This window comes from Delphinus delphis, chromosome 1 (assembly GCF_949987515.2).
Source record: "Delphinus delphis chromosome 1, mDelDel1.2, whole genome shotgun sequence".
NCBI lineage: Eukaryota > Metazoa > Chordata > Mammalia > Artiodactyla > Delphinidae > Delphinus > Delphinus delphis.
The window spans coordinates 27780213-27802704 of NC_082683.1; the positions used below are offsets into that span (position 1 = coordinate 27780213).

The following is a 22492-nucleotide window of genomic DNA, read 5'->3' on the forward strand; positions in this document are numbered from 1 at the left end:
CTTACTTATGTACCATGGTTCAATTCAATTATGCAATTCACTGAACAGACTTGAGCATAATATATCATTTTCTATTGATTGACTGGTCGTTTTCATTATTTTTCAACTCTTTTTTAGGAGTATTGTCAAGCCCAACAGCCCAAAACTCAGGAGAATGACCTGAAAATAAACACTACGTTTTCAGACAATGGTAATAGAATTACTTAAGTTAATCATATTTATTCTGACCAATGTGATAGCCAGTTTATTCTGCTTTTTTAGAATGCCTTTGAATAGTGCATTGATTGTTTTGGGTTTCAAGTCCAAGAGAAGTAACCTCTATGAGATAATGGAAGAATGCATGCTTAATATTATGTAAATACTAATTTTTTTCCTTCCTGTTTTGTGTTTATAGCTTCTCCGATGACTACAGGCATTCAGCTTTCTCTGGCATCATCTGGCATGAATAAGATGCTTCCCTCAGTTTCAACCACAGCTATTCAGGTTTCCTGTTCTGGCTGTAAAAAAATTCTTCAAAAGGGGCAAACTGCTTATCAGAGGAAAGGGTCTACTCAGCTTTTCTGCTCCACACCGTGCATCACTGAATACATTTCATCTCTCAATTCACCAGCTCTTCCGAAGAGAACTTGTTCAAACTGCTCAAAGTATATAATTTTAAATTATGGCCCCTTTTACTTCCCTACATAGATCTTGATCAGAATCTTGGTTGTAATTTTCTGCATGTTTTTTTTTTTTTTTTTCTGAAGAAGTAATCACCTAGGTTTAGGTAAAAGAAGCTACTTCTGCTTTTAGTTCCTCTAATAGATTCTTCAGAAATAGTTTTTTTTATCAAGAGATTTCCAGAAATTAAAATGATAGGAGCTGTGTTTCTCTTCACCTTTAAATAATGACTTCTGAAACTTATTTTCCTATTCTTTTCATTTGAAATTCTCTGTAAGTGGGGTTATTGCGTGCCCATTATATTTTATCATTTAACTGTATAGTGAGCAACCTACTAAAAATTTAATCATATAACAGTTATTTTTTTGACCTTCCAAGGTGTAAAGTTATTTAATGTTTATCTTGTAATGGCAAGTGAAGTAGTTTAATTGTTTTGAAAATTGAATAGCCTTAGGTAAACATAGATGTATGTATGTAATCTTTTTACGTTTTCTGTGAACTATTATTGGGGTCTTTTTTGCTAACGTTTTTACATATGTAAAGCAATTTAGATGAGAAGAAGGGAAGTAGTAGTGATTTCATAATGTCCAGAACTTTGAACACTACACTAAGATGTCTAAAGGATCAGTGCTTTGAGAGTCCCATAGTATTATAATTCTGGTTTGTTAGCACTCATTAAATGCTAGTGTTAAGTTTAAATGTCTTTGTTTCAGAACAAGAAAACGCATAGGCTACCAGTTTTGCCAGTAAATATAAATTCCTTTCAGATAATATCTTGTTTTGGAATCAGATTGCCACAATTTGAATCTTGCTTCCTCAATTTACATTTTGCTACTCTATGTGATCCCTGAGCCACTATACAGCATCATCATTTGGGAGCTTGTTAAAAATGCAGAATCTCAGGTGTCACCCAGGCCTATTGAATCAGAACTACATTTATCCCCAAATGATTCATATACGTGCTAAAGTTCGAAAAGCATTGAGAACTTCTTTTTTAGTATTCCCATCTATTTTGTTAAATGTATGTAAGAATTTTGATCATTAAATAATATATTTAAGTGATCAAAATAATATTTGCATGTAATAAGAACCCAGTAAATGTTGGCTGTCACTATTATTCTCTTAACAAACTCACATACCCTTTATACTGGTTGCTTCAGCTCCTCATTTGGCTGCTGCTTCAGGAGTTAACCTTTGCTTCAAGTCTTCCTCCCCAGAACTCTACTTACCTTTCTTTTGTGCTTTGTAAACCCTTTAACACTATACTGTGTCCTTTTTCTTTTTTGCTGTGAGCTGTATGGCACTCTCTTCAGCATGCTTTCTTTCTCTGCAGAGTCATAAAACTGGAAGGGACCTTAGAGATCATCCAGTCCAAATATTTTCTTTTGGTTTTGAGGAAACTGAGGCTCTGAGAAGTTAAAGTATCATGTTGCTGTGTTTGGAGTTTACCCATTATACATCTTCAGCGGAGCTCCCAGACAGATGACAGATTGAAAAGGCTGAAGCAGGAAAGATTTAGTGTGTAAGTTGTTCTCTAAGGCAAAGAAATCCAATATGAACAAAACATGAAATAAGTTTTACTTCCTTTGGAATAAAAATGTTTTGATAGAAAATACTATTTTATAGGTTGGTGGAAATGTGGTACAGTGATGCGTAGGCTGCGAGAGGCTGTCCATTGTTCAGAGTAACCTTTACTGTTTTCAGAACTTTTTACTGTACATTCATTAGCCTCTTGTATTAGGTATGTAGTTCTCAAGATTTTAGCTAATTATCAGTTGAGGTTTTTTTTTAATAGTGATTTTAAATCTGTTCTGAGTCGCTATAGGTTTTTTTTTTAATTGAAGTATAGTTGATTTACAATGTTGTGTTAGAGTCAATGTAGTTTTTACTATGTTTCATGAACCAAATGAAAGATAACTTTGAAAATGACATTTAAAGTCATGTTAGAAAGATAAGACTGTTCTTTTGAGAGCTATGTATTTAAGTGTATTTCTGTACTTCTGTATCCCAATTGAAGCTAACCAGAGGTCCTGAAAGAAATTAGTGGAGTTTAAAATAGGCCTATGCACTAATGATGTAACACTTATTTGTAAGAAAGTTGTTCAGACCTATGCTCAGCCTTTGGTTAAGCTAATTTTAGGCACTTTTAACAAAATTCATTTTTGATTTTTTTTTCTTTAAATAAGGCCTTAGTAGATTAGAAGCTAGCAATCTAATATGCTAATAGCAGTAAAAGCCAATAAGCATTTTCAGACTTCAGTGCTTCTGCCAGTGCTATTTCTTCTGCCTTCCTTCCCATCTGGCTAATTTCTTACTATCTTAAAGGTCTGCCTCAAATATCTGTACCCTTTGTCTATTCCCATACCATTCCTTCCTCTTATTCCCCCCAGCCACCCAGATAATTGTTCCATGGTCTGTGTTTCCATAGTGTTCATAACTCCCAAAACATTGATTGTAAAATTAATGTTATTAAAGAATTGATAATGCTATAGTTAGACTATGAACCTCTTGACATTAGGGACCAGATTATACTCATTTTTATGTCCCCAAGGCCTAAACACTGCTTGGCACACAGTGAATCCTAGAAAAAAATTTGTCACAACTCAGATACTGCATGTAGAGCTACATCTTAAGCCAGTAAAATGACTGGTGTTGTGATAATGAAAATTAACCTGTAATTTTGGTGCTGTTTAAGGAGGCAGAAAGATTATAGTACAGATAGTCCCTAACTTACAATTGTTCTACATAATGATTTTTCAACTTTACAGCAGTGCTAAAGTGATACACATTCAGTAGAAACCTACTTCGAATTTTGAATTTTGTTCTTTTGCTGGGCTAGTATGATAGTATGCAGTATGATATTCTCATGATGCCGGGCAGCGGCAGTGAGCCCCACCTCCCAGTCAGCCACGTGATCACAAGGGTAAACAACCCATACACTTAAAATCATTCTGTACAACCATTCTGTTTTTCATGTTCAGTACCATATTCAGTAAACCACATGATATGTTCATCACTTTATTATAAAACAGGCTTTGTGTTAGATGATTTTACCCAAGTGTAAGCTAAGGTAAGTGTTCTGAGCACCTTTAAGGTAGACTAGGCTAAGCTATGGTGTTCTGTAGGTTAGGTGTATTAAATGCGTCTTTGACTTATGATATTTTCAATTTAAGATGGGTTTATCTGGACATAACCCCATTGTAAGTCAAGGAAGATTTGTACACTAAAAATTTGTAAATATTGAGGTTTAAAATAGTGTTGATTTCAGGAGTATTTCATCTGGAAAACTTACCCTGAAAGATTGATATTCTGAGGGATCTAGGTAGCCAGATATCTTGGTATTTCCTGTAGTAGCAGTTCTCACATTTTCTGGTTTCTGGACCCCTTTACAATCTTAAAAATTTTTGAAGACCCAAAGAACTTTAGTTTTTTTTTTTTTTTTTTTTTTTTGTGGTACGCGGGCCTCTCACTGTTGTGGCCTCTCCCATTGCAGAGCAATGGCTCTGGACGCGCAGGCTCAGCGACCATGGCTCACGGGCGCAGCCGCTCCTCGGCATGTGGAATCTTCCTGGACCGGGGCACGAACCCGTGTCCCCTGCATCGGCAGGCAGACTCTCAACCACTGTGCCACCAGGGAAGCCCAGAACTTTAGTTTATGTAGCTTACATCTACCTATACATATATTGTGTTAGAAATTAAAACTGAGGAATTTTTAACTATTAACTCATTTAAAAGTAATAAACTCTGCATGTTGACCTAATTTTTTTTTTTTTGAATAATAGCGTTTTTTAAAATTTAGGAGAAATTTTAAGAAAAATTTAGTGAGCACTGTTTTATTAGTTTTACAAACTGCTTTACTGTCTGGCCGGGTTCTCATATCTGCTTCTGCATTCACTTGGTTATAAAATGTTGTTTTGGTTGAAGTCTGAAGAAAAGCTGACCTTACAAATAAGTATTTGGAAAAGGGAGGAGTGTTTTAATAGCATTTCATATAATTGTGGAAGTTCTTTGATACTACAATTTTCTTAAAGGATACTACAGTTTCTTAAAGGTTAGTTACAATGTAGAATCTGAAGCCATATCAATGAATTTTTTGTACTGTCACATTAAAATTTATTGGTCTAGGGCTTCCCTGGTGGCGCAGTGTTTGAGAGTCCGCCTGCCGATGCAGGGGACACAGGTTTGTGCCCCGGTCTGGGAAGATCCCACATGCCACGGAGCAGCTAGGCCTGTGAGCCATGGCCGCTGAGCCTGCGCGTCCGGAGGCTGTGCTCCGCAACGGGAGAGGCCACAACAGTGAGAGGCCCGCGTACCGCAAAAAAAAAAAAAAAAAAAAAAATGTATTGGTCTATTTGTACTTTGAATTGTTCTTCTACCCACAACTGATTTTTGCTTCATGCTATCATCATTTGGAAAATATTGATTCCTTGAGGTATACAGATCTAAATGTCGTGTTTCATTATGCAATATTTTAAAAATCACATTTTAGAAAATATCACTAATCTCACTAAGAAAGTCTACGTATTAGGAAGCTATCAAGCTGGAGGTTTTCCAAAATTCTAATTTTCAGTGAAAGCTCATATTTTATCATTGGCAATAACTACTGCCAGTTGTTTTCCTTGAGGTAACAGTCTTACTTTATTCATTTTTGAGAAAATATCTGCCAGATACCTACTTCTGGTTAATAGTTTCCCTGATAGTCATTCTTTGAAATAAATAGGTATTCCATGAAAAAAGTAGCTAACTCAGTTATTTGTTTGTTTGTTTGTTTGTTTATGGCTGCGTTGGGTCTTTGTTGCTGCGCGTGGGCTTTCTCTAGTTGTGGCGAGCAGGGGCTACTCGGGGGCTTCTCTTTGCGGTGGCTTCTCTTGTTGCGGAGCACGGGCTCTAGGCACTTGGGCTTCAGTAGCTGTGGCATGTGGGTTCTAGAGCACAGGCTCAGTAGTTGTGGCACACAGACTTAGTTGCTCCGTGGCATGTGGGATCTTCCCGGACCAGGGCTCGAACCCATGTCCCCTACTTTGGCAGTCAGATTCTTAACCACTATGCCACCAGGGAGGTCCCCTAACTCAGGTTTTAACTCTTAACATTCCTACATGAGATTTTCCTTGAAACAACCATCATACTTTGGTGTGCAGGAGAAATAATTTATGCCTCCGTCCCATTTCATCTCACAGAATCTTAAAAAGATGTACTGAAGGATTGAGTTTTAATAAAGTAAATAACTTACAACAAATTCATGGTTGTGAATAGTGCGAATACTGGTACCTTTTGGCGTCACTGCCTTGATTTATGCTAAATAAGGCTCTGGCAGTTTTACCCACCGTCGCTTTTTTTTTCTCTCTATTTATTGAGGTGAAATTCATATAACAAAAACCATTTCAGTACCTTTTAGTACATTTACAGTATTGTACAACTACCACCTCTATCTAGTTCCAAAACATTTCTATCATCCCAAAGTAAAATGCCTTATCTGTTAAGGAGTTTCTCCCCATTCCCCTATCTTCACTCCCCTCAACCCCTGGCAACCACCAATCTGCATTCTATCTATGGATTTATCTATTATGAATATTTTATATAGACGGAATCACAACTTGTGACCTTTTATGTCTGGCTTTTTTCCCTTAGCATAGTGTTTTCAAGATTCATTCATGTTGTGGCATGTGTATCAGTACTTCATTCTTTTTTTTTATAGCCGAATAATATACCACAATTTGTTTATCTGTTCATTTGTTGATGAACATTTAGGCTGTTGCTATCTGTTATAACTGTTAGGAACCCTTGTGTATATGTACTTTTTTGAGTACTTTTTTTCAGTTCTTTGGCGTATATACCTAGGAGTGGAATTGCAGGGGCCCACCGTTGCTTTTGCACCATCTGTTCAAATGTCAACACAGTGAAAAAGGCAAATAACATGTTAATATTATGAAAATAGTTTTGATCCTGTGGACCTCCTGAAAGTATCTGGAGAATCCCCAGGAATTTGTAGATCAAACTTCTAAATCCTCTGTCTTGTAGATTCCAAAGTTTGTCAGGTATGAATATGTGATTTCTCGTCATCACTCTATAATCACTAGCACCAACTAATACAGGCAAGGTAATCCTCAAACTGTACTATCAGATGTGTTTATAATCCTTAACGTTATAGATGAAGATATTAACATTTAGGGAATATAAATGACTGAATCACTGTTACTTAATGTAAGTGATAGAACTAGATACCAAATTCAGGTTTTCTTATTTCAAGGCTGATGTTCCTACTATTTCACAGTTCTTCAGGTAAATGAAACAACAGGGGAGAGGGTTATTTAAGGGAGTGATTTAGCTTATGAAAAGAAAGAAATAATTGTGGTAAAAGAGTTTAATGGTACCCTTGTTATTTATTTTTAGAGACATTGTAAATCTAAAGGATGTGATCAGTATGCAGCTGGAAGATACTACCACTAGCAAAACTTTTTGCAGCCAATCTTGTCTTTCATCATATGAAGAAAAAAGAAAACCATTTGATACCATATGTACTAATAGCATTCCAGCCAAGTGCAGCATGTGTCAGAAGACTACTGTTGTAAGTTGCAATATTTCTTAACCTTGAGGGACTCTGATTATTCTGCTTAAATATCAGAGTTTTTACTAAGTCTTTTTTTTAAATCCTAGATTCAGTATGAAGTAAAATACCAGAACATGAAACGTAGTCTTTGCAGTAATGCCTGTTTTTCAAAGTTTCACTCTGCTAACAACCTCATCATGAACTGTTGTGAGAACTGTGGAGCTTACTGTTCCACTAGCTCTAGTCTGTTCCATATACTTCACATGGAAGCACAGTCTCATTACTTTAATAGTTCAAAGCGTATTACAGCATATAAGCAGGTATGAATAAAGATCTATTGCATAAAGTGAGGACCACTCCATTTGAATTTGATTGCATAAGACTCAAATGAAAAATGGAAGGTTGAGTTCCTTCCATTAGTTGGCTTGTGAATGTTTCCACTTTAGGAAACTGGCGGTATAGATATTAGTACCATTGGGAATATTTTTCGTTGGTAAGATGATGAAGGAGATGATATAAAAGACTTCTGACAGTTGTTTTTCACATAACAATTCATGATAAATGCTGCATGGAGATTTTCCTAAAGAATCTCAGGGTGATGATCTTGTCTTGAAGAAAAGGCAATCAGAGGGAAGCTTATTTATAAGTTAGATAGCAAGCATAACAATAGTCTATTGGTCAGTAGGACTCAACCACAGAAATGTTTTTTATTTTTTAATTCCATGTATTTCTTACACCTAAGCAAGGTTAAGATAAATCAAGAATGTCACATGCTTTTTTCTGAATCAGGAGTCCTAGTAGGCAATAAACCAATGAGAAATAATCCCCTATTTCTGATAGGAGAGCCTTGGATGGGTGGCTCTGAGAGCAGAGAAGCTGGCCCTGCTTTGCAGGACTAAGTGAGCTGAACACAATAGTGGTCTGAGCCCCTTTCATGAGGTGGACTGTCCCATGTCTTGCTTGTTCTGGTGACGCTTTGAGACCCAATTGTATCCCTATAAATTCTTCCTTAAAAACAAGCAACTGAAGATAGGAGTCTTAACAAGCCACAGTTCAAATAGGTCATTTGTGAGCCACAGCTTTTCTATGACAGAATGCCCACACCATGAGAGTACCCTGCCTTGGGACCAGAAATGGGAGAACAGAGAGCATAGAACCCTTTGTCTGAAAGCAGTTAATGCCATTCCTTCTTTTCTTTCTTTACCCCTCACACTCAATAAATAGACCTTCTCCTGTTTTTAAGAGCCTGTATTTGAGTACTCAGTTATTCCGCATATGTGATGGGGCACGGCTTATTTGGCTAGATGAGTTAAGAAGCACCACCTAACACTATGCCCTGCTGCATTTAAGATATTGTGTGATTGTGATAATGTAGAAAATCCATATTGTTAGTGAACTGTAATCAAGAATTAGATTCCCCGGCGGTCCAGTGGCTGGGACTCTGCGCTTTTACTGACAAGGGCCTGGGTTCAGTCCCTGGTCAGGGAACTAGGATCCTGCAAGCTGCACAGCGTGGCCAAAAAAAAAAAAAAAAAAATAGTAAAGCACTCAAACTTATGAATCCAAAAATGCAAAAATGGGGTGGCTTTTTATTTTAAAAAGTTGATTGGTATAATTGTAATTATTTTGGCCACATCTTTTTAAAAATTAATTAACTTATTTATTTATTTATTGCTGCGTTGGGTCTTCACTGCCACGTGTGGGCTTTCTCTAGTTACAGTGAGCGGGGGCTACTCACTGCACGTTGTGGTGTGCGGGCTTCTCATTGCGGTGGCTTCTCTTGTTGCGGAGCATGGGCTCTAGGCACGTGGGCTTCAGTAGGTGTGGCACGCAGGCTCAGTAGTTGTGGCGCGTGGGCTTAGTTGCTCTGCAGCATGTGGGATCTTCCCAGACCAGGACTTGAACTGTGTCCCCTGCATTGGCAGGCGGATTCTTAACCACTGCACCACCAGGAAAGCCCCCAAAATTCTTAAAAGTATAAATTTCTGGGTCAACATACAGGGATACTTTAAATATTGATAGATATTAATGTTTTGTGAATCTTCTCAACCACTGTGCCACCAGGGAAGTCCCTGGCCATATCTTCTTACTAGAGTACATTAGTTAAGTATTAGCTTTCCCACATGAGTAATAAATTAGTTATAAATTATACCACTACTGTTGGTTAATGTAAACATTGGTGAGTTGTTATATTTCGTAAAATATGAAAATTCCTACTAATAAGGGACAAAAATAGTAATTTTCAAAATTACACTCTACTTTTTGTTTCATTGTTCCTTTGCCAATATCCCATTCTTTCCCAGAAAAAGAAAATCTGTGTAAGATATTTTCATTTGTCTTTGCACTTTGTGTACCCCTAAAAGCTGTTCCATTTCATCATTGTCGTTAGTGTTAACTTAGTATTAAGTCCAGGAATGATGGCTCCTGTTTCACCCGGAAGAGTAGGTGGTGAACCTCCCCATTTTCTATCCTTTTCCTTTGCAACCTTACTGCTTACAGAATGCACTATGTTCTGTACCTCTTACTGCTTGTGTGCTGCTTTTTTACAACGTGCTTGAATTTTCACCATGAAGTTAGGCTAGCAAAACAGTGTTTCCCACAGCATCTTGTAATGTGTGTTAGGCACCCTTTTTTGGCTCCTCCTTAGCACTAGTAAAAGGCTTTCCTTAGTTGATGCGCAAGTTGGCATTAAAGACAGACCTGTAATTATAAGACTTTTGTTGATTTGTCCAGTTGGCTTTAGTTGCCTGGGATGATGAACATCTTTTATGACCACTTTCTTCATTGCTTGCATATGTATTGTTATAGCTATTAATATACCTGACAAATAATACAAATAGTTACCTAATAGATTGATCAGTTCCCTTCACTTTAGTCATTACAATCTATAAGTGCCTTTTTTCTGTTTTTAAGAAAATACAAAAATATGACTTCATTGTTATTATAATATTTCAACTAAGCAATGGTTGTGAGCATATGTCATATACCAGGAATATGAATATTATTTTACTCTCTAACAGAAACCAGCCAAAACACTTACATCTGTTCTTTGCAAATCACTGAAACCCTCAGACGAAATGATTGAGACTACCAATGACTCGGGGAAGACAGAGCTTTTCTGCTCTGTTCATTGTTTCTCTGCTTACAGTAAAGCTAAGATGGAATCTTCTACAGGTACTATTTTTTTTAGCAGTTATCAAAGATTTAGTAACTGTTGAAGAATATTACTGCTTTCCTTTAATTTATAACCTTGATTCATTTCTAAATTAAACTGACTTAAAAGTCAAAACAATCTAAAACTTGTTTCAAAGAACAGTTTCCAGTATTTTTGCATAAAAGGAAGGCCACTTCATCACCAGAGATTTAATATTTATTTGTAAAGATTGTCATTTTAGAATATAGAATCTTCTAGTTAGCCCTGCTTTGTAAAAACAAGGCTATTAGTTACATTTTTCACATGGAGTAGAGCTAGTCGGAAATACTTTGATGTTCACTAATAGAAAGGGACAGAGAATCCAGAGCCAACTGTGTATTCTATCAAAGAGCCTCATATAGGACCAGTGGTGCTAATTTCATAGACGGTGGAATGAATGATTCCCCTGGGGCTTGTGCATCATGCAAACTGGCTTATTATAGAAAGCTCTTTAATACTAGCTTAGACACCAACTCAGCTCCATTCATATTGAGTTTATGAATCCTGGAATGGTTAGAAATGATACCCATTAGGAGATTCTCTAGCAATGTTCTTCATGGGTAATTTCACAGTAAAGATTTGCTTGACAGTTCAAGCAAATAATATAAAAGGACTGATAAACTGCGTGCAAAGGTAAAAGATATAAAATGATGGGAAATGTAAATTATCTGTTTAATGTTGATATTAATCTTATCCTAAAGAACCTGGATATTCCTAAGCCCTAATAAAAATTACTCCAGTACCCACTAATACTTAAAGCAATTATTGATAGATATTTGCGTTATTCGTTGAAACACTTGTAATTAAACAGTGCTTTCTGACTGATTGATTCTGCCTGGTTTATAAGATACCATTTAATTTTTATCAGTAAATGTTTCCATGGTGCATGATGCTTCAACAGATCTCCTTTCTCCGAAGAAAGATACAACTCCAGTTATAAGCAATATAGTGTCATTGGCAGATACTCATGAAGCCCTGCCCGTCATGAACTCTGATGTATTACAAGGTAAAAATTGATGTGACATTCTTTGACATATACACTGTTTTGCCATACTTGATTAGAATATAGAATCTGTCTTTAAGTTTTCTTTTGGTTGCCTAATATGAAATAAGCAATTACATAGTTAATGATGCTATTTTATAGATTATGGTATAAGATCTAGAATTTATGCTTTATTTTAACAGGTACAGTTTCTTCAGTAACAGCAAATGTTGAGGATGTAAGTTTTATTCTTAATTGTTTTTGCTACTATCTTTTTTAAGCTTTCTTTTATAAACATATTGTGCATGTGTGTATTTGAGCATATTCATTCCTGATTTGATCATAGAGCTCAAAAATGTAGAGCAATAAACACCTTTTGTTATTCACGTTCAGTTTCCCAAATCTCAAGTTTGACTTGAAATTATTAATAAGAATACTAAGTTATAAATAATTGTTAATGTTTCCCCCTAGTGGAGCACATACTGTTACCCACCCATTGATTTTTTTTGTTATTAGAATGGATATGTTCGATATTTTAATTGATTATTTGAAAACTGTTCAAAGAAATGTTATTTTGTCATTTTCTCCCAAGATTTCTAAGACTTCACCCAGTGAATCAAGTAATGGTGTTGCTAATAGTAATGTGGAACAGCCAAGCCTTGCACCATCTTCATCAGTACTCAGTCAGCATACAACTGGCTCCAGTATAGAAGTACAAAAAGATCATGTGTCAAACCAAGATGCTACAAACAGTATGAAATCCATGAAAATAAGAGATGGACTACGTCACCCAAAATTTACATCCAAAGTACAAAAAGTTAAAGGTAAATCACGAAGTATTAAAAAATCTTGGTGTTCAAATTTTCAGCAATTAGAAAACAGTATTAAAAAGGATGTGATATTCTGTTATTCGTGTCAGTTGTTCTGCCAAAAAAAATTTAGCTATGGAGGAGAGTCATTTGCAGCCCAAGGAATTTCCAATTGGAAAAAAACTCTGGAAAAATTCAGAAAGCATGAAAAAAGTGAAATGCATTCAAAGTCATTGCAATTTTGGAGGGAATACCAGTTTTGTGATGAAGCCGTTAATGACAGTTTATCTAATCATTCAAAACAGATTGAGGGAAATAAAAAGTACCTAAAGCTTATAATTGAAAATATTTTATTTCTTGGAAAGCAGTGTTTACTCTTAAGAGGAAATGACCAGTCTGTTTCATCTGTGAATAAAGGCAATTTTTTAGAATTGTTAGAAATCCGAGCAAAAGATAAAGGAGAAGAAATATTTCGACTTACGAATTCACAAGTTGACTTCTACAATAGTACACAAATTCAAAATGATATTATTGAAATAATAAAGACTGAAATGTTACAAGATATTGTAAATGAGATCAATGTCTCCTCAGCTTTTTCAATAATATGTGATGAAACAACTGATAGTGCCACTAAAGGGCAATTCTCTATTTGTGTAAGATACCCACAGAAAACATCAAAGGCTATATTAATTAAAGAAAGATTTTTGGGTTTCATAGATGTTGAAGAGATGACTGGAACCAACTTACACAGGAGTATTAAAACTTACCTGCAGCAAATTGGAGTTGATTTGGATAAAATACGAGGCCAGGCCTATGATAGCACCAGTAACTGGAGGGGAAAATTTAATAAAATTGCAGCAGAATTCAAGAAGGAAGAGCCAAGAGCTTTATACCTGCATTGTTATGCACATTTTTTGGATTTGGCGGTGATTAGGTTTTGCAAAGAAGTAAAAGAGCTCCGAAGTGCTCTAAATACTCTCAGTTCTTTGTTCAACACTATTCATGGGGAAATGTCTGTAAATTTTCAAAACATTTATAAGCTAAGTCAAAACAAAACATGCAAAAAACATACATCACAATCATGTTGGACAGTCCATGATCGTACGTTACTATCTGTGATTGAGGGTCTTCCAGAGGTTATTGAAACACTGGAAGTTCTATCAAGCCATTCTTCAAACACAAGTTTAGCTGATGAATTGAGTGATTTGTTGGCATTGGTTTCCAAATTTGAATTTATCTTTTGTTTGAAATTTCTTTATCGAGTACTAAGTGTTACAGGAATTCTTTCCAAAGAGCTTCAAAGTGAAACCATAGACATTTTTTCTTTGTCTTCAAAAATAGAAGCAATTTTGGAATGTTTATCATCTGAAAGAAATGATACTTATTTCAAAACTATCTGGGATGGAGCAGAGGAAGTATGTCAAAAAATAACCTGTAAAGGTTTTGAAGTTGAAAGGCCTTCATTTCAGAAAAGAAGAAAAATTCAGAAAACAATAGATCCTAGCAATTCAGACAGTATGTTTTTTCCTACCTCAACAGAAGAACAATATAAAATTAATATTTATTACCAAGGCTTGGATACTATATTACAAAATTTAAAATTGTGTTTTTCAGAGTTTGATTATTGTAAAATGAAGCAGATTTCAGAACTGTTACTTAAATGGAATGAACCGTTAAATGAAGCAACAGCTAAAGATGTCCAAGAATTTTATAAACTTGATGCAGACATCATCCCAGAACTTAGATTTTATCGGCAATATGCAAAGCTCAACTTTGTCCTAGATTATGATTGCATCAGCTTCAGCAATCTTGGCCATTTGTTTATTCAGCATGGTCTTCACAATAATATTCCTTGCATATCAGTGCTATTATATATTGCTTTGTCTTGGCCAGTTACTTCAGCAAGTGTTGAAAATTCATTTTCTACACTGTCTCGTCTTAAAACATATTTATGTCATACCAGGGGACAAGAAAAGCTTAGTGGCTTAGCCCTAATGGCTGTTGAGCAGGAATTGGTAAATAAACTGATGGAACCTGAAAGACTCAATGGAACTGTGGAAAAGTTTATCCTACAGGTGAAAGAAATATAAAACTTGCTAACTTGAATTTACCTGAAAGAATTTTGTATTTCTGTTGGCTATCAGTTTTTATTTCAAATTTTTGTCTTTTAAGAAAAGAAGTTTTTTCATCAGAACATGTAACATTCATTTGGTTCAAAATTCATGACACAGAATGATATACAGTGAAAAGTTTCCTTCCCTTTTTTAGTACCCAGTTTCCCCTCCCAGAAGTATTAACTGTTTTTTAAATATCCTTCTGGAGATACTTAATCATAAATGTACTGTGCAGTGCACATTGTTCTTCAGCTTGCCGTTTTCACTTAACATGATTTTTTGAGATTGTCCCATATCAGTACATAGAGTTTCTTGATTCTTTTTTTAATAACTGCGTAAGATTTAATTGTATGGATGTACCATAATATATTGGAGCAGCCCCTACTGACAAACATTTTCTTTCCAGTCTCTTACTCTTGCAAATAATGCTGCATTTAATAACCATGTACATAGGTCATGTTGCACATTAGTGAGTTGCTGTGAGAAAAAATTTTAAACTGAAGTTATTAGGTCAGAAGATTTGTACATTTTTATTTTTCGTAGATATTGGCAAATTGCTTTCTATAAGGATTGTATCATTTTATACTCCCACCAACGTGTGAGAGTTCCTATTTCCTCGAATCTTTATAAAGTATTAACAAACATTTTGATCTTTGCCAGTCTGTTGAATAATGATATGTTAATCTCTGTGGAGATTAAATCTCAATAGAATTTTTTATTTTCACTTAAAAATAAGGTTGCGTATCTGCTTGAGCCATTTGTATTTCCTTTTCTGTGAAACCTCATATATTAAACATTAAAACTCTAAATATCGCTGTGGTTTTGGTTGACTTAGCTGGGTGACACAATAGGAATTCCTAATCTACTTTATGAAAATATGACTAATTTTCAAATAATTCTGAAAGAAAGAACTCTTTCTGTCTTAACACTTTAGAAAAGTTTAGATAACAAGGGAAATGTGTTCCTCAGAGATTTGAAAGAATTTAGTGGTAGATATATCTGAGGCTGGTTTTCTTTTATAACTTGTAATTTTTCTAGAAAGAGCATCTATTTCATTGAGTCCTTCTTTCAAATGAATTTGCTTAGAGTTGTAGAAAGTATTCTCTTAATTTCTTCTATATACCTATACTTGCTTTCTTCATTGATCTTCTATACACATTTTCTTTCTTGATTAGGCCAAAACTAGTGATTTATTTTATTTAGTTGTTTTCCATACACATTCTTAGGTTTATTTATCAATCCTACTCTACTTTTTAATTATGGTTGATTTTTAACATAAAAATAAAAGAACGTAATAATTAACATTTAGTTCTATTAAATCCTAACATTTTGCCATGCTCCAGATTTTTATTTCAGAAATAAAATATTATAGATTGGGTTAAAGCTCCCTTGTAAATCTTTTCCTGATAATATTTTTGTTTTTCCACAGAGGCAATGATTATTTGGTGTGCATCATTCCATGCTTATATAATTTTATACTTAATACATAGCCTTGTTGCACATGATTGTAAACTTTATATAAAACTTTAAGTTGCATTGTGCTTATCTTTCTGCAATTTGCTTTCTTTCACTCAGTGTTGTTTGAGATTTATATGTGGATTTCTAGTTTGTTTATTCTAATTGCTGAATACCATTCCATTATATGAGTATACAAGTTCATCCTTTATTTATTTATTTATTTATTTTGTGTGCGCGCTGAAATTTTTTTTTTAACATCTTTATTGGAGTATAATTGCTTTACAGTGGTGTGTTTCTTTTGTATAACAAAGTAAATCAGCTATACATATACAGATATCCCTGTATCTCCTCCCTCTTGTGTCTCCCTCCCACCCTCTCTATACCACTCCTCTAGGGTGGACATCCTTTATTTAAATGGATATTTTATATGTCTGATTTTGCATTTTTATAATATTCCAGTGATCCTTTTTTTTATATAGTATGCACATTGAACAAATATTTATTGAGCAAGTACAATATACTAGATGCTATTCTAGCTGCTGGATATCCAGCAGAGAATAAAATAAGGCCTTGACTCCAATGAAACTTGGCTTTCTAATGTGGAAATCCAAGAAAGATATTAGAAGAGGTTGCTTACCAACTCTTCATGTAGATAGATAGATGATAATACAGAAAAGAATATTTGTATGCTTCATAGCATAAAAGATGAGGCTTTGAGAGCTGTGGCCACCTGAGGCTTTACCCTACTGGCCCACAAGTTGGGAAGGTCTGTTCTAAGGTACTTACTTAGAGGTGGACTTGATGGGCCAAGGCTATGTGCATCTTCCACTTTAATTAGACTTCTCAGTTATACCATTTTTCTACTCCCACCCACAGTATCTGTGTCTGTTGTTCCACATCCTTGCCAACATTTAATATGGTCATTTTACTCTTTTTAAAAAGTTCATTGATTTCTACTTTAATAGAAGGCAGTTAATCTTTAGTATTCAATGCTTATTGCTTACATTTTCATTCTTTTCTGTTTGGTAATGAAAGTGCTTAACACTATGAACTTTCCTCTGAAGTGACATTTGCCTACCATGTGTTCTTCTCATTTTCATTATTTTCTAGCTATTCGCATTTGTGATTTCTATCTTACTGTGGAAGCAAGAGTTAATTTCAAGAGGTAGGGTGGTTTTTTTCCCCTTTTTTTTTTTTTTTACTTTTTTAATAGTCTACTATAAAACCAGTAAAATAAGAGCTAGACCTGAAAAAGAAAAAAAGGATAACTACAGTAATTAAAACAGCTTTCCTGGGAATTCCCTGGTGGTCCAGTGGTTAGCATTCAGTGCTTCCACTGCTGGGGGCCTGGGTTCAATCCCTGGTCGGGGAACTAAGATCCTGCAAGTGTGGCCAAAAAAAAAAAACACACCAGCTTTCTTTGTTGAATACCTACTATGTAACCTAGTACTTTTCTCAGTGCTTTATGTTATTTCACTTCTCACAACCTATTATTTTATGGGAGAAACTAAGACACAGAGGTTAAATATCACATAATTAGTAAACAGTGAATCTAGGATTTGTACCCAGGCAGTGTGACTCCATAGCTCATGCTTCTAATCACTGTGCTCTACTACCTTTTATATAAACTGTTATCACAGATATTCCTAAATAAAAAATTAACTACCAGAAGTACATTGAAGAATAGAAGATGACAGAAATAGCAGTGTATTTTTTTAATCTCCCAAATCCCTTCATAAAAGCAAAAACCCATGCATGGCATCTATAGCAAGTCTTGGTGACAAGGTATCCCCACAATCCCAAAATAAAATTAGATAGTGACAAACTCAAAAGCAACTGTAAAACCTGAGTAGTGCCATTTATCTGTATGGAAGGTCATGGATGAAAATCAGTGGGACGTCTGATGGCCTTGAGAATAGATCTCCCAAATCAACAGGTTTCCATTGGAAAGCATGGCTGGCCAATTTGAAAACTGCAGCCAAAAAGTGACCTGGAGATGCCAATTTGCAGGTGAGTTAAGGGGACTGTGCTAAATTCCAAATTTGTTGGAGTTATCTAGGTCCTTATGGGCTCTTGAAACTAACAAATGTAAGATTCATTCCAAAACAGAACCCTTTCAAGGAGAAACTGCTGGCTGTATACACCAAATTCTGCAGGACAGGGACAGTAGGGTCAAAGGAAAGACAGTGTATAGTGTGAAGTGAGGGAGAGAGGCAAAGGAAGCAGGTCTCAGAACTAGGTCATTTATTTTAGTCACTTTGTGAAAATAATAGTATTTCATGAACCTTGAAGACGGAAAAGTTAATTCTGTCTCAAAAGTACAGGTAAATGTTTCACTTAAAACTTAGCAACAGAAAAGAATTGTGAAATATACAAAATTATAAGAATAAAGAACAGTAAATCCTTACAAAACAAAAACCTGTTTCAAACCAAGCTAAAAGAAATTAAATGATAAAAGCTATAAAAGAACTATAAACAAGAATTAGAAAAACTCAGATGAGTGGATAAAAGAAAGGTTTAAAAAGATAAATGACAAGAATTCAGGAAAGCATTAGAAATTAAAAGAAATAAAAGTCACTGTAAAAGTGAAAACTAATCTAGAAGGAACTCAAAAGTGAATAAACAATGGATAATCCCTAAGAGAAATAGAGGGTGGAAATGGAAAGAAGGAAAATGTTTTAAATCAAGAGAAGAGTGATATCACATATTGAAAACCTGATATCCATATAAATAGAGTCTGCAAAGAAATCCAAAGCAATGGGAAAGAGCAAATACTAAAAACTATGTGCCAGTTATTATGCTATTTTCTATGCACCCACCCCTCTATACTCGGCTTTGTGGTGATCATTTCTGCTTTAGCAGGATTTATGTTAGCCTCTGCCAATAGGAGTCACTAGAGGGAGACTGCAAGTCTGAAGGAAAGGATTTGTTCCATCCTGTCTACTTTCTGTGAGCTTTATGTCTGCTTGTGGTTCTTGTGAGCATTATGCCAGCAATGCTGTTTTCATCCAGCACTTCCTTCCCTAGCAGCAGCTGAATGTGGTTGCAGTTTCTATTACACTTGCAGAAGCCTTATCGTCATGCTTCCTTCTGTCAGAGACACCTGCAGCCCCTCTTCAGGGATCTAGGTCTTAGGCCCAAGCTCAGAGACCAGCACCAGCATCATCCCTCCTCAGAGCTGTAACTTCCAGCTCCATGAGGCCCCTCTAAATTTAAATTCCTATCTCCTTTCTTTGTTCTCTCATCTCAGGATATTAGCTGCTACCTCCATGACATCTTGATGTTCTCTTTATCCTTTCAGTAACTTAGTTAACTTTATACTTAACGTGTTTTTACATTCTCTCTGTTCAGATAACTAGTATGGCTTCTGCTTCCTGACTGAACCCTGGCTGATGCACTGAATTCAAGACAACTTGCTTGAAATTAGAAAGACTTTATGCATTGAAAAGACACACTGTGCACCTAGGAACACCGACCCAGGATGGTCAGTGCTGAGTAATGGCCTAAAAAAAGAATGAAAAAATTTTTAAAGGGTTTTTTGAAGAAAAAGTCCTTTGAGAGTCCATGCCAAAAAAAAAAAAAAAAAAAGCAGGTATAGGGAAGGTAAATCCGATTATTTTCACACTTTTCCATAATGACACTCTATGCCAAAAGACAATGAAGTAATGTGAACTTACTCAGGATTTTATATCCAACCAAATGGACTTTAAAGCGTAAGAGTCACAGGCTATCATCAATATGCAAATTCATGGAACATTGTTTCCATGACCCCTACCTGAGGAATGTATTAGAATAGGGTTCAGATAACCAGATTGACTGAGAGGCACTGATGTAAAGCATGGTAAAGTTTTGCAAGTATTAAATGACGAATAAAATTAAAATAGTACCTTGTTTAATTAATGCATCTAGGCAATGATCATCATTGGCTGCTAACATCACTAATACAGCCAGACATTGTGTACTTCTAATAGACATATTCACCAGCTGAGATATGCATCCTTCTCAGAGGTCTGAATTTAAGGACTCTTCTTCCAGGCTTCTAAGTATTAATAATTCCAACTTCTCTTTTTTCTCCCAGTCCTAGCAGCTTCCTACAGTTGCTGCTGCTGTAATACCTTAGTGCTCTAGCCTTTCTAGTTCTATAGTTCAAACAACATGTGGTTCCAGTCTCCTGGCTGGACTTTGACTGATATAGCACTACCTATGAAGTAATCTTGCCAAATAATTTGATCTTGAATCTTATCAAGACCCTAGATCTAGCTGCATGTTTACTGGAAATACAGTGGGTCAGAGGAACATATTAAACAACATCAATGGGATTAACCAGCAAAATTCAAATCCTAGGAGACTGCACAGGATAAACAAAAAACTTTAACAAAAACTTACAAGGAAAACATAAGATGGCAGAGAATCCTATAGATTAAAGAAGTAGGAGTCATGTCAATGAATTGCAGTGTGTAAACCATGTTTAGATCTTTAAGCAACTGTGAACAACGGATATTTGTAATGACGTTGTGGTTATGTGTTTTTTTTTAAGTCACTTTTAGGGACTTCCCTGGTGGTGCAGTGGTTAAGAATCTGCCTGCCGATGCAGGGGACACAGGTTCGAGTCCTGGTCCGGGAAGATCCCACATGCCGCGGAGCAACTAAGCCCGTGCACCACAACTAATGAGCCTGCGTTCTAGAGCCCACAAGCCACAACTACTGAGTCTGCGTGCCACAGCTACTGAAGCCCGCGTGCCTAGAGCCCATGCTCTGCACCAAAGAGAAACCACTGCAATGAGAAGCCAACACACCACAACGAAGAGTAGACCCCTTGCCACAACTAGAGAAAGCCCGGATGCAGCAACGAAGACCCAACGCAGCCAATAAATAAAAAGTCACTTTTAGACAAAAATACTTCAGGAATTAGTGGATGAAATTACATGAAATCTAGGGATTCAGAATAATAACGGGGGGGGGGGGAGTACTTGAGGGTCAAGATGAAACAAGATTGTCCGTGATTTCATAGTTGTTGAATCTAGGTGATAGGTACATAGGGATTCATTGTATTGTTACTCAGCTTTCTTTTTTGGCTGCATTGGGTCTTCATTGCTGCGCACGGACTTTCTCTAATTGTGGTGAGCGGGGGCTACTCTTCATTGCGGTGAGCGGGCTTCTCCCTGTAGTGGCTTCTTTTGTTGCGGAGCATGGGGTTTTGGTGCACGGGCCTCAGTGGTTGTGGCTCACAGGCTCTAGAGCACAGGTTTAGTAGTTGTGGCGCACAGGCTTAGCTACTACGCGGCACGTGGCATCTTCGCGGACCAAGGCTCGAACCCGTGTCCCCTTCATTGGCAGGCGGATTCTTAACCACTGCGCCACCAGGGAAGTCCCTGTTACTGAGCTTTTACATGTGAAGTTTTCTATTATAAAAAATTTTTTAAGTGATGCACTATTACCCATTCCAGTTCATCTCAAGAATGTAAAGGTGTTTCAATATTAGGAAATTTATTTATGAAATGCAACAAAATATATCAAATTAAGAAAATGATATCAATATATACAATAAAAGCATTGATAAAGCTTTAACTTTTGTGCCTGATTTTTAAAACCTTGGTAAAATTAGAATTAAAGGTTTTTTCTGTTAACAATAAAATGTTGGTAATATATTTATTAATGTGTATGTATAGACCTAGACAATAGTATGTATAACATCATGCTTAAAGGTGAAATACTGGGAGCACTACCACAAAAGTATCAGAAACAAGACATAGATACTATCAACCATCTTATGTAACACTTTTAAATTAAGATATTTTTAGATAAAGTAGCAAGAAATAATACAGAAGGATCTCATATATCATTCACCCAGCTTCCCCCTATGGTAACATCTTGCATAACTATAATACAGTATCACAACAGGAATTTAAACATTGATACCATCCACTGATCTTATTCAGATTCACCAGTTTTACATGTACTCGTGTACTTGTGTTTACTTTTATGCAGTTTTATCATGTATGGATTTATGTAATCACCACTATAGTCAAGATACGAAACAATTCCACCAACACAGTGCTCCCTTGTGATACTTATAAGTACACCAACCTTCCTCTCTCCCTTCTATCCCTAACCATTGGCAACTACTAATCTATACTCCATCTCTATAATTTTGTCTTTTCAAGAATGAATGGAATCATAGAGCATATAGCCTTTTGGGACTGCTTTTTTCACTCAGCATAATACCCTTAAAATCTACCCAAGTTGTTAACGTGTCTAAATAGTCCACTCCTGTTTGTCCCTGAATAATGTTATTGATGTACTTGTTTAACAGTTCACTATTTTTTTTTTTACAGTTCACGCTTTGAAGGACATTTGGATTGTTTCCAGTTTTAGACTATTACAAATAAAGCTGCTATGAACATTTGTATACATGATTTTTGTGTAAACATAAATTTTCATTTTTCTAGTCCAAATGCCCAGGAGTACCATTGCTGGTACAAACAAACAAAAAAAAAAATTGCTGGTATAAAAAAAAAAACAACCAAAAAAAATGCCAAACTATTTTCCAAAGTGGCTGTACCATTTTACATTCCACCAGCACTGTATGAGCGATCCAGATTCTCTACATCCCTTGCAACATTTGATGTTGTCACTACTTTTTATTTTAGCCATTCTGATAGGTGTGTAGTTATATCCCACTGGAGATTAGATGATAGATGATAGATGATGATAGATAGATATAGATAT

General features: G+C 35.7%; 1 protein-coding gene across 14 annotated transcripts in view; it reads left to right on the top strand.

The window, feature by feature from the left end:
- The window catches only part of ZMYM1 (zinc finger MYM-type containing 1), a 35515-nt gene extending 13278 nt beyond the window's left edge, over positions 1 to 22237 (top strand). For 3 of the 14 annotated variants that reach the window (XM_060018981.1, XM_060018972.1, XM_060018963.1), the window contains 8 exons: positions 118 to 190; positions 395 to 644; positions 7051 to 7225; positions 7315 to 7527; positions 10228 to 10381; positions 11269 to 11406; positions 11586 to 11620; positions 11975 to 15114. In XM_060018981.1, coding sequence (XP_059874964.1) covers positions 118 to 190; positions 395 to 644; positions 7051 to 7225; positions 7315 to 7527; positions 10228 to 10381; positions 11269 to 11406; positions 11586 to 11620; positions 11975 to 14281 — 3345 coding nt within the window. In that variant the 3' untranslated portion in view covers positions 14282 to 15114. Of the gene's footprint in view, positions 1 to 117; positions 191 to 394; positions 645 to 764; positions 2183 to 7050; positions 7226 to 7314; positions 7528 to 10227; positions 10382 to 11268; positions 11407 to 11585; positions 11621 to 11974; positions 15115 to 16873; positions 16929 to 17637; positions 19061 to 19114; positions 20376 to 22098 lie in introns of those variants that run through there. The other 11 variants (XM_069540951.1, XM_069540953.1, XM_069540952.1 and 8 more) reach the window with 11 other exon arrangements.
- Positions 22238 to 22492: the final 255 nt, after the last annotated feature.